General features: G+C 44.4%; 1 protein-coding gene across 1 annotated transcript; it reads right to left on the bottom strand.

Moving 5' to 3' along the window:
* Window positions 1–2,128: 2,128 nt before the first annotated feature.
* Window positions 2,129–14,140, bottom strand: ACBD3 (acyl-CoA binding domain containing 3; the record flags this gene model as incomplete). Its single annotated transcript, XM_010133380.1, has 7 exons — window positions 2,129–4,218; window positions 5,130–5,414; window positions 6,458–6,650; window positions 9,855–10,029; window positions 11,984–12,142; window positions 12,886–13,026; window positions 13,999–14,140. Coding segments are annotated over 7 exons (1,307 nt in total), but the record flags the coding sequence as incomplete, so codon positions are not given.
* Window positions 14,141–15,798: the final 1,658 nt, after the last annotated feature.

The raw sequence follows: 15,798 nt of genomic DNA, 5'->3' as shown, positions 1-15,798 counted from the left end.
GGCTGGCAGCGGGAGCTGAGAGCTCCTGCCACTGAGCTTGGTCTGCAGACCAACTAACAGCAGGAGCTGGGCTTATTAATCTGAACTGTGCTTTGGAGCGGGGTGGGGGGAGACGGAATGGGGATGATCAGAGTGGAGGCAGCTAGGAAGCAGCAGCTTGCAAGAGAGGCTCGCTCTGTCATTTCCCCACACCCTGGAGGTACGTGTGTTTTAGCTGGGCTCTTGCTCTAGCTGGCACCTTTGAGCAGCACCACACGTATGAAAGGTGCTGGCCCAGCCCCCACAGCATGTGGATGAGGCAGCCAAAGGTGGCAGAGGAGCTCAAGGCAGGGCAGGAGCGATGGGACCTGGAGGCCAGGAGCTTGAGTCAAACAGGCTGGGAGAGACCGGAGGTCTCAGCTGGGCTTTTTCCAGCTTCCCCTTGCAGTCTTTCCACTGCAAATGTTGCAGGGGGTAGAAAGAAGAGGATGGGGATCACAGGATCCGGTGCTAGAAAGAAGAGAGCATCAAGCTGTCAGACAGCAGCCTTCGTGTTGTGCCCTGTTAGTTTAATAAGGCTGACACCAGCCCTGCACTGTTACTCGCTCTGGAGACGTGGCTAGCGCTCGGGGAGGGATGGCTACTTTCCTCCTTCGCACTTCAACAGATCCACGCAGCCAACTCTCACAATTTCTAAAGCAACTGCGTAAATGGGAGGAGGTTAAATGGCTAAACTACTCCTTAGACCTCCTTTGACAGCAGACGACTGGTTTTTATGACCCTGCCCGCTACAGTTACCTCAAAAGTTGCATCCAGCTGCTCTAAATCACAGTGTTTAATCTTTACTTACAAAGCAGATACAAGGCAGAAAATGCTAAAAGCTGAGGGGTGGGGAAGGAGAGCAAAGAGGGCAGGCCAGGACAATTTCACAGAGTGGCCAGTTAATCAGCAAGTCCTACAACCGCACTGCTTCTCCCCCTGGGACAGCAGAGCCCTGGGCATCTCCCATGCCACAGCCTCTAAAGAGAAGGGGCTGCACAAGCAGCACCCGCCTTGACGGTGCTTCTGAAAACAACATCCATTTCTAACAAGAGGCTAAACACTGAGAGACAAACTGTCCCAAAGGGCTGGTATATTTGGAACCGAGCTTTGTCAGCCTGCTCGTGTGGCATCACCTAGATCGACTGCCCACGACACGGCTCATTTCAGAAAGCGTTTCTGGTAACTCTCTTGTGGAGGAGAGCTGCCTGACGTGAGCTGCGAGGAGCAGAGTGCTTCCCTCTTAACTGGAGAAAGGGGAATTCATTCATGCATGAGGCAGGTAGAACAGGTCCGGTTGGGGCAGGCTGGCTGCTGTAATTACTTTGGTTTTCACTGCACCGTCACATTTCACGTGAAACTAGTTTGTAGCACATCCAGACAGTACGTGGACCTGCTCAGCATCCTGCTTCTAAGAACACAGCTCTTGTTTCGTTCTTTCTGAAGAGACTTCTGCTCCCCAGCTCAGATCTGGAAGCACCAGCTTGAGGCCGCTGTCGACAGGGGCAGACGGTGCCAGTGGGACCGGGACCACAGACCAAACTAGAGCAAAATCTGCTCCTGGCCTCAGCTCCAGGACGAGCTACTTACTAGTGGTGGGTAAGCAGCAAACGGAGTGTTCGGCCAACAGAAACCTTAACACAACTTGTCTTTCAGCCTCTAAGTTCTTGCTGCTTTCCTTGTTCGCTCTAAGCTGTGCAGGGCCACGGCTGCCTCCTGCCCGTTGGGCCAAGGCTTACCAGGACAGGGCAGCCGGCTCCCCCGGCCCCCGGGGGCTCGGCTCATTCAGGCTCGCGGCAGGAAGCACTTTGCTCCTAGGCAGAAAACAGCCTACAGGTGTCAGCTGCCCACATCCAACCCTTTCTGTTACCCTTTCAAAAATCAAAGTGATGATACGGTTCAAGCTGGGCGCTCTAGTATTGACAGACGGCCTCGTCCAGCCAGCTAGTGACGCTTCTGCGGAGCCTCTGGCCCAAGTGATTTGGCTGCCAAGACCACAGTGCTAGCATGGTACTGAGTTTTTTAAAAACCAGAGGGAAGATGACGAGCTTAGCTGAATCGCCATACACAGCAATGCCAAGGTTTCCAAATTAATAAAAAGCCAACAGCATTACAGATAAATGTATTTTAATTAGGATTAAATACTATCTCAAGGTATCTTGAAATCGCACTTGTACTGTACTAATCAACAGCCAGAGGCAATAAAAAAAGTCTGAAAACGTAAAAGTTCTAACATCCAACACGTGACAGTAAGTGCTGCCATTTAAAGCGACAAACACTGCTCCCCAGAACAGATCTTCTCAGAGGAAAAAGACGTAACATTTTTGTATGGACAAAAAAAATTTAAATTGAAGACTGGAAGAAATATATTAGTGGCTGCCTTTTTAAAAGTCTTCTTTTTTTACATTAAATACAGTTTCTGTTAAAAGCAAGGTACTTTCTAAATCCATGGTTTATATACCGTATGTACACAAGAGCGGAACGTTGTACAGTGTTTTCGGATAAAGCAGCACTAACTAGCTATAAGCCGGTAAGGTGTTGCTGCACCAAACACAAGATGACAAGTTAAGCACTCTAGGAGAAGGATCTCCATGGTTGGTATGAGAAAAGTAAAGTATCATGTATGTACAAACTGGTTATTCAAACAAATCCCACAACGTCATCTGCCGTGGAACTGTACATGCTGCAGCTGGTCCCTGGCAGTCTTACTGCCAGAGCTGATCTCAAACACCCAAAGGAACCGTTCTCTTTCAGTAGCAAAGTGCATTACCCATGCAGAGAGCACTCAGGCGAGTTGTCATTGCAACTCATCACCCCTGGGGCGCAGGCTCCAAGGAGAGCGGATTCTTACTGTAGCTTCAAGCCAAGAAGCCGCCTGCATTTTTCCACTACACGAAATACGAAGTGCCCCAGCCAAATTATATGAAATTGAGATTAAAGCTACATTACGTATCTGTACGTTCACTCTGCCTTGCTGCAGACAGTTACAGATTAAAGCAGAAAGTCTGCACCCAAGTATCACCAGTTCAGACTAAAATGGTCTGGCGGCGATTTCCGTAACGAGTGCAACATTAACTCCTATACTTTATCAAAGTGACTTACTGTCTCGGATGCACAACGTGCTTATTCATGTTCTACAAAATCAGACAAACCAGAACATCGTACAGAAAACCGGTTTCAGGTTTGCAGATTTTTTTAAAGTCTACCCCGTTAAAAACCCATCAAACTTAGAAATAGTTTGTGCCCTGGTTCAAAGTCAACTGCCTCATGTAATGACTCTTTTTTTATTCTAGAGTTAGCAGCGGGGCAAAGAGATTAAGGTTCTTCTTGTTACACACGCTTTAATTGTCACTCAGTTTGCATCTTCAGAAGAGGTTATTTGCTGTACTCTCGGGATGCTGCTCATCCTTGTCTTAGCCACTACACTGGTTTAAGGAACTGAATGTTTCGTCTTTGAAGAGGACAGAAGTGAGACAACTTGTTTCTAAACTGCATCAACTTAAAGTTTCAAGTTTTAATGGTGTAAAAATCTGACATTCGATTACAGTTAAGAGAAACTTGCTACACAGCAAACTGCATCCAAATCTACCAGTTATTGGTGGGACCTTTAAATTAACCGTTAACAAGTTATTCAAAGCATCCAGACCTGGAAGCATCAGATCACCCAGCCAGTGAGCCAGCAACTCCCTCCCCCTTTTTCATGAGGCTTTAACAAATGCAGCTGATGCGACCTTAGCACTGGAGCCAATGACTTCCATCGGTTAACTCCAATACCAAAAGGGCTCGGGAGATCCTGTGTTAAGCCCAATGCAATATGCATTAGTGTCGTGGAGCAGGAAGATCCCAGTGTCTACTTGTTAAAGTTCACACAAACCATACAGATACAGACAGGGTAAAACACAGACTCAAAAGGATCCATTATGCTTGAAGAAAATTCCAAATAAAATGACATCTTCTGCACAGCCCAGCCTCAGACACAGCCACACCTTTATCTAGTATAATAGACTCTGTAGTAAACTGTTTTTGACCGCCATAGAGAGTAGGAGTTGTCGAATTTCAGAAGATAAACTCCTCTCCCTGGGTACTGGTGGCTGCCAGCATACACTTCCTCATGACAGTCTCGTCTGTACACAGGCACTATTTCATCGAGCTGAGGCTTGTTGGCGTTCTTTTTGGCTTTTTCTTCACTGCTTGTATTTTCTGTAAGAAGGGGAAAAAAAAAAAAAAAAGGTGTCAGTTAACATGGGTGGATGTTTTACAGGAGAAAGTTAGACTGATCGGTAGCAGACAAGGTGCTCTTTGTTAGCTCAGAAATCAGAGATGGGCTGAAGGGGTTCACACCAGGGCCCTGGCCCAAGCAGTCAGAAGCATGAGGAACAGTAGGTGTGCTCACTTTATCTTGAATTTTACAGCTTGATATTAAAACTCACCACAAACATCTCAGAGACCCAGCAGAGCTGGGTCAGTTTGCAGAGATGCCACACTCTAGTTTTCATTAAGCAACTTGGACCGCTGTTGATCTGCCACACTTACTATTACTGATTACTTAGTAGTAAATACCCAGAAGGCCCCCGCTTCCTATGGCACAGCAGTTCCTTCTGAGCAAAGCACGTGCTCACTTCAAAACTTTTTTTTTCCTGATGGTATGCTAGACTCCCCCAGAGGTAAAGGCTGTGTCCTGACTGCTAACAGGAACTGCTCTTTTAAGCTGTTTTGCTGAAGCCTCAAAGAAACTTCCTCCCTAGAAAAAAAGGGTGATGAACAGCGGGGTGAGATTTTTCTTAAAGTTTTCTGTGTGCAGATGCACTACGCACTACGAGGGTGCGGGTTTCAGTTGAGCTTACCGAACAGCTGAATTGCACAAGAAGGAACACTAAGGAATAAGTAAAACTTTGGAAAAGGATTTCCCCACCCTCACCTGCCCTAACCTATCTAGCGAACAAGCGAGGTGACTGAAGTTACTTTCAGAACTGCACCTCCTATTCAAAATTAAAGACAAGGATCCAGCCAGATGGAAGTTGGAGCATCTAGATGACACAAGACTATCAGCTGGCTTCCCCCCCACGGCAGGGTCCGCAGGACTGGCAGTTTTTATCAACAAGCACGCTTACCTTCTTCTTCATCCTCATCATCACTGGATTCGCTGACATGTACACTGACTGCAGTATTAGGGGAGTCTGTCCATTCAAAATACACCCCAAAACCAATGTCATAATTGTCTGTAGCAAACTCCCAAAAGAGGTAAGACCCCTCTTCGTGAGTTGGTACTCTAACTGTAACCACTTCTCCTCGGCCCACTGTGATCACAGAGTCTGCATCCTGACGGATTTTTTCCTTGAAGTCTTTTATCTGGGGTCGTGTCCACATCGATGGGGCAGCTATCACCGGAACAGAATCTGGAGAGAGGGGAGGAAATACTCCAGTTAAGCTTTGTTTCAGTTAATTATGCTGCATACTTAAGTGTGCCTTAGGGGCACTTGCAGCAGAGTTGCTTCCAAGTAATTTTTTTTTTTTTTTTTACTGTAGAAACATCTTTTCACAGCTGAAACTTGCATGGAATGCAGTGCAGGTTTAGATACAACACCGCTTTAACTCTACCAGTTCACCTATTTGCCACATGTAAACCATCAGTGCTTAGACAGAAACAGCTCAGGAGGGAGATGTACTGCTACAGGCGACAGGCTTACACTGCGTAGAAGGCTTCACTAAAAGGATCTTTAATGTGACAGAACCAGCGGTTGTGGATTTGTCTATAAATTGCCAAACAATGACTAAAATAACTCAACATCTCATTACGTAGACAGGAACCACGCTATCGTTGGTTCCATACTGGGATCCAGCCAAGTCTTTTGAGGGACCACTGGTTGTGGATGGAAGTATAGAGGTAACACCCAGAAATACAAGTGATGAGAGCTTTGGGGAGGCTACTCTTCCTGCTCCACTCCCACAGCTTCCTAGAAGCTGTCTGAGGAAGGTGGGAAATGCGAGGGGACAGCAATGCTGATTGCACATAGGACAGGGCTAAGCCCCAGGTAGGGCAGCATTTAGAGAGCAAGAGGGATTTGCCTTTATTTTAGTCTGCAGGGCTAAATCACTCAGTTTTCACCTGAATTCAAATAAGACTGAACATATTTCTGCACAGAACAGCTTTCTGCTAGAACTTTCATGCTGCCTTCCTTCGAGGCAAAGCAAAAGGAGGTTCTGGATCCCAGCCACATTGCCTGAAGTGCTTTTGCTGCTGCTTCTTCCCCTCTCCCCAAAGCTGAGTTTTGCCTGTGCAATATTGTTCTATTGAGAAACTGTACCCAGGAATCAAAACTAGCTCTTGCATAGCTAAATGAAACCAAGCGAAGAGCCATAGTAACCACACTTGACACATCCGCATCTTAAGAAAGGCTTCTGCTATTTATTTTTAATTAGAGAAGGTAGCTAGTCCTACCTTTTGGTCCATTCTCCAGTGCTTCTTCCAAACCCTCTGGATCCAGCTCTTTTTCAGGGCTGTCTGCATGTGCACTGGCCTGCCCATTAATAGATGGGGTGTCCCCTGGGGCAGGTGCATTCACCTTCGATGCGGTAGTCAGAGGTGTCCCTGTTGCTGCCACAATTGCCTCCTGCTGTTTTTGTAAGGCTGCCTAAAACGACAGAAATTAAGTCAAGTAAAACCAAAACCTCCAAAGATGCCTCCCGCTTCCAGTGGAAGGTATAAAGACACTTCAAAGAAAAAAAAATCTCCTCCTGCATCCCACAAAGAGGTTTGACACAAAAGACCAGAAGCAGCACACACTAACCAGTGAGAATTACCCGTACTTAGTACCAGGGGAAGCGAAGGCACTTTGTTCTAGGCTGGTGGATACAACCTGAACAAAAAGACTCAACTTTCAAGTTAATTAGGGCACATGCAATAAACTCTCGCACTCAACTACAGAAGTACTTACTGTGTTTCAGTAATTCCGTTTGAAATTGAAAGTGATGACGTGTTTGCTGGTTTTTTTACCAGCAGCCTGAAAGGATTCTAGCCTGAGCTCATCCAGGTCTTTCTAGACCTGGAAGTATCTCAGGTCTCTTAAGTACTTGCCAATTTGTAAGTTAACTTGCTCAGAGTTCTCTGTCAAATGCCTGACACCCGACAAAGGCAGTTATTTAACACAAAAGCAGGAAGCGTAAGACCCACGAGAACTAAGAATGGTCTGGGATAAGAGTTATTAAAGCCCAGAGGTGCTGCTTTTAGAACATGGCTTAGGTATACTGAAGCTCTTCAAACAGAATTTATCATGCTGTCTCTGTGCAAGGGATTAAATACACCTAAAGCAAGATTATATAAGGTAACAAGCATCCTTTTGGATTTAAGCAGCATGCATTACCCCTTTAGCTTCAAGGCTTATTCCCTGGATCCTAGTTATCAGTGCTGGGAGATTACACATGCTCCTTTGTTGGGACAGGGAAAAGGCGTAATTGACAGTACCATTCGTTAAAAAAGGGCCTAATAAGCACATGATTTTGATGAATCAATGGAATATAGGTAACCTGAAGGAGCATGAATATAGCCAAACATTAGTTAGTTTTAAAATCTCAGCAATTGTACAGATGCTGCCCAGATCCACTTTATACTACAGGTGTTCTAAGCACCGAGACAATGTAAAATGGGGAGAACTTTGCTGGAAAACTATTGCAAACAGCCTTTCCGAAATTAATTGTATCACAAGCTGATCTGCAACCAACTGTAACAGAACAGCACTTTCTAACTGCACTAATAGATCCCAAGGCAGCTGAGTTACAGGCATCTGAAAGGAAAGAATTCCTTGGAAGTGTCATGGAGGATACCTGAGTCCACAGGGAACTCTGAAGTAGAATAAGATAATTTTAGCTCTGTTCCATGCTGCTTTTTCATCTTTTCCTCTACAAGACTTGTCCATGCAGAGATTTGAAAGATACGGTTCATTGCCTGGCAGACTCTTACTCTTTTGTAAGCCAAAGGAAAGGCCATTTTTCCCGGGTCTTGGAGGGCACGTAGAAAGCAGACAGCCATGATTGAAAGGAGTGGTGCTGACAGCGCTGAGGAAAATTGGCAGCAGCATCTCAGACGCCTCAATCTCAAGGCAGCAGTATCAGTTACAGAAGGCACCGAGGACACGACTGATGAGGTTACAGCTTTTGCTGTGACACCAAGGCATTGGTATCGAGGCATCACAAGCTTCAAGAGTAACTCTAAGAGCTCAGGAAGCCTCTGGGTTTCCTACACCACTTCAACTCCACTGAATTAGATTGGCTTGGAAGGCACCATCTAGTCTAATCTGCCTGCCATGGGCAGGGACTTTTTCACTAGATCAGGCCACTCAAAGCTCCATCCAATCTGACCTTGAACACTTCCAGTGATGGGGCTTCCACAGCTTCTCTGGGCAATCTGATCCAGTGCCTGACCACCCTCATCGTAAAAAAAAAAGTCTTCCTTACACCCAGTCTAAACCTCTACTCTCTCAGATTAAAACCACTGCCCCATGACCTGTCACTACTTCATTCCTCTGATCATTTTTGTTGCCTCCTCTGGATCCTCTCCAACAGGACCAGGTCTTTCCTGTGCTGAGGACTCCAGAGCGGGACACAGCACTCCAGGTGGAATGTCACAAGAGCTGAGCAGAGAGGGAGAATCACCTCCTTCCCTCTACCTTCTGGCCATGCTTCTTTTGATGTGGCCCAGAATACAGCTGGCTTTCTGGGCTGCAAGAGCCCGTTGCCAGCTCATATCCACCAGTACCCTCAAGTCCATCTCCGCAGGGCTGCTCTCAATCCCTTCAACCCTCCGCCTGTACTGATATTGGGGGCTGTCCTAACCTAGGTGCAGGACCTTGCACTTGGCTTGTTGAACCTCATGAGGGTCATATGGCTTCTCTTTTGTGGAGGGCATCAGCCGTGTCAAAATACAAATGACTTAACAGGAAATTAGTTACTGAATTTTAAGTCTTTAGCTCAAGACTAACAGACCTCAGGCTGGCAGTTATAGGCCATTTTAAGATTCAGGTCCTGCCCAGAGAGGTCAAACGTATTAAAGTCTGAAGTCTGGCTGACGTCTGTTTAAGACAGTTACAGATGGACATCCCTGAACTTTGAAATAGCCTGAGATGTGTTTACAGCACATTTGCCAGAGATAACAGATTCCCCTCAAGAGAGACGCAGCCTTCCAAGCCCGGGCACAAAACCCTTGCAAAGAAACGATGTAACTACTGCCACCCATTGCTAACAGAAATACGAAAGCCTGTCCTCCCACCCAAATCACGAGCAGTCTATTGCAGGCAAGCAACTTTAATAGGTAGCGATGCTGGACAACAGGTGCCGCAGGAGAGAAAAGTCAACAGTGCTCCGATTGACAGGAGGGAGCAATCTCAAACCCAGCGGTGATGTGACAGCACTGCGTGCATGTTCAGCTGGAAACAAATGGCTGACCAAAGCCTGCTGCTCCACAGAGATCTGCAGATGCCACACTGACGTGGAGAGTCACTTGAGGAGGTTGGGTCACGCTCAGGCACACTGGTATGTACCCCAGTAAATTACACACACAACAGATGCTGCAGCAGAGCACTTCACATTTGGTCTCCAAGACTAATATTGAACCAAGTAATTAGTAACGGCTGCTTAGAATTTTCTTAACTAACAGCTATTTCAGAAAACTACTGGAAAAGATTAAATAAAGGGGCTTTCATGTTTGAACCTGAAGGAGCATTAGTCACTAGGACACTATCTCTCCCTGTAGCAATTATCTTTTAAAAGGAGGTAACAGCAGACGAGTTAACATCTCCCAGAGACGGCCTGGGACACAAAACCTCTCAGCTGGTCAGCCATACCTGTTGCTGTGCAAGCTGGACTTGATACAGCTGCTGCATGTATTGTTGATAATGCTGTTCCTGGAGCTGCCGGATTAGGATCTGCTGCTGCTCGTAGTTGCCCGGATACTGCTGGGCTGCGTACTGCTGGAACTGAACGGCAGTCTGGGAGTTCAGCGCTGCCATTATCTGCTGCCTGGATGGGTGGGAGGAGAGTATCAAGATTACGAGCAGCTGAGGGTATTGGGGAAAATCCCTGTACTTAAGTGATTGAAGTGGCCTCAAAGACAGTTAATTCCTGCAAAAACCAATTAAAACAAATCTACATAATAGAGCAGGGCCCAGAGGTAATGCAAATGTGAATTTTGCCCCCAAAATATGCTGAGAATACAAAGGAGGGAGCAACAAATTTTATCCAATGTTTCAAAACACAAAACGTTAAAAAAAAAACCAACCCAGAGCTCTTACATAATTCTCAATCTGATAAAGAGGTAGTGGTAGAGAAATGCGTGACTGAATTTCTCAATCAACCAAAGGAAAAAACCCCACATTTGGTTCCTCCAAAAAATATGCAGAAAACATCCTTCTAGCAGCCCTTCTACAAATAATAAGGACAAACCTGCTGTGGTACAGCACACTAATGCTTTTTGGTAAATCTTAGAAGAACACACCACATTACGATCTTAATTTCCCAGGACGGTATGGAAACGAATATGAAAAGCATGACTGACTAATTCAGGAATTAAGTAAATGCTGCCAAATAGGGCATCTGTGTCTCCAATAAACTCAACTGCTGAAACTTCAGGAGGAACACAGGCGTTACTCAGGCACAGGCTCAGTTTTTTGCCTCTTCAAAGGGCTGACAGAAATTATATAGTAAAATTACTAGCTAGATCCATGATGCTTCGGAGGAAGAAAGAAGTATCACACAAATGCAGGAGTAATTCTTTCCTTCCTGCTCTTCTTCCTTCCCCAAAAATCATCCTCTAAAAGTTCCAGTATTAGACTGGTTCACTATCCTAAAGATTTACTACTCTTCAGCAAACTACGACCAGTTGTAGATATACTTGACCTGTCTATACATAACCATGTTCCTTTTCTCTCTTTCTCTCTATAACTTGCTACAACCACTTAATACTCAACTGTTATTCACGTAAAAAAAATACCTCTTCAAGGCATACCACACTACTTATTACTTAGCTCTGTGCGACACTTTTAATTGTATTCTTCGTTCATTTATGTTTGTATTTTACACTCCTCTGGCTCTCACCATGTTAAACAAACAGTAAAAATTGTGGATTAATTATTTGCTCCCTTCTCCAAACCACTACAGGTGCAGGATATACTTCAGAGACATCCCCTGTGAAGACATTTTTATTATGAAAAATGGTTGCTGACTGATGTGGAGTAGCTTTGATTATTTACTATTCTCTTGAATATTACGTGTGCAAAGCTTGATCCATGTTTTCTGTATCTGGATGTGATGGGAACAGTTAAATATAACTAGATCTGTATATTCTGAGTACACCACTTAATTCAAGCCACAAACAGAGGTTAAGTGCATTTGGATGCGGATTTTGTACTCTTTCTAGAAAGGGGGTAAGATGCAGTGTTTGCCAGTGTACAGATAAGATCAGCAGACACTTCACACTTCCTTTCAGGAGGCAGCGTTAGACTACCGAGTTAGAAAATTTCAGCTATGCATTCGAAGCACCCCACTGAACTGCAGTTATCCTTTTTTTGAGGCTCTGCCTTCTGTGAAAGGTTAGAAACTTTCAAGTCACAGTTCAAGCAACACCTCCAGCTGGACACTTAACTCTGCTCAGCTGAGTGCAGCATTAATCATTTAAGAAGCAGAGCCACAAGTTTTCATGAAGTGCAGCCCTTGAACCCAAAAACCTCCAGAGCTTCTCTTTCAACAAAGCTCCTCTAGCACTTTCATCCGAGAAGGCTGCAAACAATAACGCGTTAGGATAATTATTCTCTGCAAACTGTGTCCCTCTTCACTAAGGACGCAAATGCTACTGCCAGACTCAAATGCTCCAAACTTTAGGTGTTCAATACTAGTGTAACTATTTAAAGTTAGATACAATGATCTCAAGTGCAAGGTAGTTATTTTCTTTGAAGTGGTGTTTGTTTCAGCTACTCACTTCTGTTGCTCCATACGAAGTCGTTCCTCCTCTATTCTCCTTCTCTCTTCTTCTTCCCTTCTCAGTCTTTCCTCTTCTTCTCGCCTACGTTTTTCTTCTTCTTTCTGTAAACGCTCACGCTCCTCCTCTTCACGCCGCCTTCGTTCTTCCTCTTCTCTTCTGCAACATCCACTCAATAAGCTATTTCAGCACTCCTACAATCCTAGGATGACTTATTTTCAACATGCTGTAACCTGCCTTTTGCCTGCCCAGTAAGGCCTCTTGTTTGGTATCATCTCCTCCCTCTTAAACTGGCCTGGAGAAGCGTCTTTTTAGACGCAAGAAGAAACATATTACTGCTTTACTGCAATCTGCAGTATGACAAGTGTAAATTCTGTACAATAATTTGACATTCATTCTAACCTGTTACTACACTACCTGTAGCAGAAAGCAGTACAAAAAAACCGCCTGGCGACCTTAAATACATCTTCCAGGCTTTAACATGTTCAGTAATGACATGGGTACTACAGTTTAATAACCACGTGACATGTAACCTATAGTAAAAGATCACTTTTGCTGACCCATACCAGAAGAGTTTAAAGCACCAAAGAATTCAGTGTTCCATGAAAGTTCTTAGTCCATGTCCTTAGTCCACAGACATAGTGGGGCAGATATTTTGTGAAGTGTGTATTTCTTGGGCAGATGACAGCATTGGCAAAATTTTAAAGGTTTATATTCCCACTCTTCACCTCTGAAACAGTCATTCATTACTGTCAGAGTAAAAAGGCTGAAAGAGATCAAATGGTACCACAGCCACCTAAACTTCAAGCTCTTCTCTTCCCAAGACAGCTAGCTGTGACACTGTCCATACGTCACGAGTTACGCACTCAATATGCTCCAACACCAAAGGACTCAAATGTTACCTTTTCTTTTCTTGTTCTTCTTTCTCTATCTTGTGGGACGTGACATACGTTGAAAACAAGTGGCAGCACCTATTCAGGAGCTTAACAAATTCTGTCATAGCTTTTTGCTTTGACATGTTTCCCAGGGCAGCCCATTCCTTCCTGTGAGAGAGAAATCAGCTGAAATAACAGAAGACTCAATTCTTTTCAAGTCAGTACTGAATTCCGAGAAACCAGCAAAAAAATTAAAAATTTGGGAGATCAGGGACCAAACTTTGTTTCAGAGAACCAACAGCTTTTTTCCAAAGACAGTGCACTGCTCTCTTCTGCCTGCAGCAGCAGAACTCTTTCAAACAGACATAACTGAGCGCTCATATAAAACCTCATATATACCATAGACCCTGCTTCGAATGCTGAGCTACATCCAAAAGCTCCCCAGCTAAAAATGAACCTGAAATATTTTTTTTTTTTACCCTCCTTCCACCCTAGTTTGGGGAACAAAATGCATGCATTTTCCTGGATGAACAAATACGGTGACAACCATCAATTCTAGTGCTTCACTTCGTTGGATGCAACAGCCTGGTTCTTCCTAGAGGAAAGCTATGTCCACGTGGGCGAAAGCAGCGCACTGGGTCCAGCTCTGAGAAGCCAGTGCCGTATTCTGTGCTGCCTTCACAGCAGAAATAGCAACGTGAAAAGTGAGCCTCAATGGCAAGCAAGGCAAGAGACGTGCCTGCGTCAGGTATCATTTCAGAAGCTATCTTTGGTATTAGCAAAAGCTATGGTGAATGCTGCTACCGTAGGCGAAAGGCTGGGCGTGCTGTAACCCTGGTGTGGAGTTAGGATAAAACGTGGGCCTGCACAATAACACACAGCTAACCAAGCCTTAAACCACTGTGAGAAATCGGACTGTTGGCACTACAACTTTTCCTAATGTTACCTTCTATTAGCTCCTTTACTGGTCTGTGACTCAGGTTTCTAAGATGTACTTGAAGAGGCCACTCTCACCTTCCACTACCATACACGCGTATGGAGGCAACCCATACACTCGCTGTCTTAGTGCAGAAATCGGATGATGTTGTTTTCAGAGGGGAAAAGCAGAATTAAGACCGACAAAAGCACTAGCCCTTTTACCTTCTATCGTTCCCCAGCACATCAAAGAATCCCACTTCAGGGCACGTGTCAGGGTTGTAAGGTCCCAGCAGAACCTGCTTGTGCAGGGCCACAAGTTTGAGTTTTTCTTCGTACGTTGGATGAAAGGCTTTGCCATCTTTTTCTGTAGAAAAAAAAATTTCACTGTTGTGATTAATTGATTAAGCACAGGATAGCAAAGAGCATTATGTATAACCACTGCCATGATCTCTATAAAAAAAGGAATAAGAAAGTCACAAAAGGTTAGACATATGAAGTCAGATTTATTCAAATAAAATATAGATCTGTCCACAAGAAACAAATCTACTTCAGCTGCTGAAACCTAATTCTGAGGTGTTTTTCATCATACCATCTAGAGCCAATCTTAGCTAGTGAGTTATCACATATTTATGTTAATTAGTTGAACCTCATACCATATGGATCTATACCTCTGAAATATTTAAAAACCTGAACTTGAATTCAAATATGTCTGCCAAGTCTATTGTAGTGTGGATAGGAAGAGTTTTCCACAAAGAAAGATGCGATGTTAACTTTATAGATTGCTCTCCTCATCGATGAAAGTGGAACAAGCGAGGTTTAAGACAAGAAAAACTGCAGAGGAAAAATTAGAATTAAGGGAGAGTTTTCCTCGAGGGAAATTGATTGCTGCACTTTGCCAAGGCAGCTGGAACAATCTCTCACAATGAAAAAGTCTTAGAGGTGACTCCACCAGCACCAAGACGTTCAGAGAGCTCTGGCCATAGGATGCAGGTGACATAAGTCTGAATATAATCAGAATTCCAATGGCTCCACATCAACACCTCCTGGAGCAGTCCTGGTTGGATTTCACCACATATTTCCTGGTAAGAAGAGACTTGAATTGATTCAAAATGACATATGAGTTAGTCAGCTGGGACTTACCTCAGCACATTTAAACTGTCAAAACATTTCAAAGAAAGGGGCACCACCATATGCAGTTACATTGCTCATTAAGAAAAGACCCTTTTCTTGAACGGGAAAACAAATAAATAAGCATCATCTCCTTCTGAAAGGGCTGAAATGAGGAAGTGTGAGCAGAGGTAAACAATAGTCATTTCACATGACAACTGCTCTCCATGCAGTCAGGAATTGCAGGCAGAGCTGTCACTAGTTTCCAGCCCCAAACTGAACAGTCCAATTCACACCCAAATTTTAGGGCTGATATTTACATATTGCACAATTGCTTGGCTGATGCTTGTGAAGAGAGTTATTAACAGGGAGTGAAGCAAATCTCAGAACAAAAGAGGAGGGGAAATACCTCAGAGCAAGCACTTCTGAAAATCAGAAACAACCCCAGAGGGAACGTGTTTGCAGGTCACAGCAAGAAGCTGTATTTTTGACAGAGTAAGTTCAGTACATCACTGGACTTACTCGGTTAAAACATTACAAAGAACCACTACACACACATCATTCGATTTGAAGCCAGCATCAAAGCATTAGGAAGGTCAACATTTAATTACTCATCCATTCCTAGAGGTCCACTCTTCCAGGATCCCAGGTGTTCTCTCTTCTCCCACTAGTCACCCAACCTCACAACAAATATAGATTCCAGCTTCAGAAACTGAAGCCTTTCTCCAGAAAAATATCTATTTCCAAAACTGCCTGGGGTGCAGAAGGGAGGACAGAAAGACTGAACCAGCGTCTGTTCAGTGGTATCTAGTGAAAGAACAAGAGGGCAGCAAACACAAATTACTGAAATACAGGAAATTCCACTAAAGCGTAAGAGGTGTGGAGGGTTTGTTTGTTTTTTACTGTGAGAGTGGT

This window comes from Buceros rhinoceros, unplaced genomic scaffold, assembly GCF_000710305.1.
Source record: "Buceros rhinoceros silvestris isolate BGI_N320 unplaced genomic scaffold, ASM71030v1 scaffold17263, whole genome shotgun sequence".
NCBI lineage: Eukaryota > Metazoa > Chordata > Aves > Bucerotiformes > Bucerotidae > Buceros > Buceros rhinoceros.
Note: the sequence above shows the minus strand (reverse complement) of the source record. Positions and strands in the feature narration are given on the sequence as shown.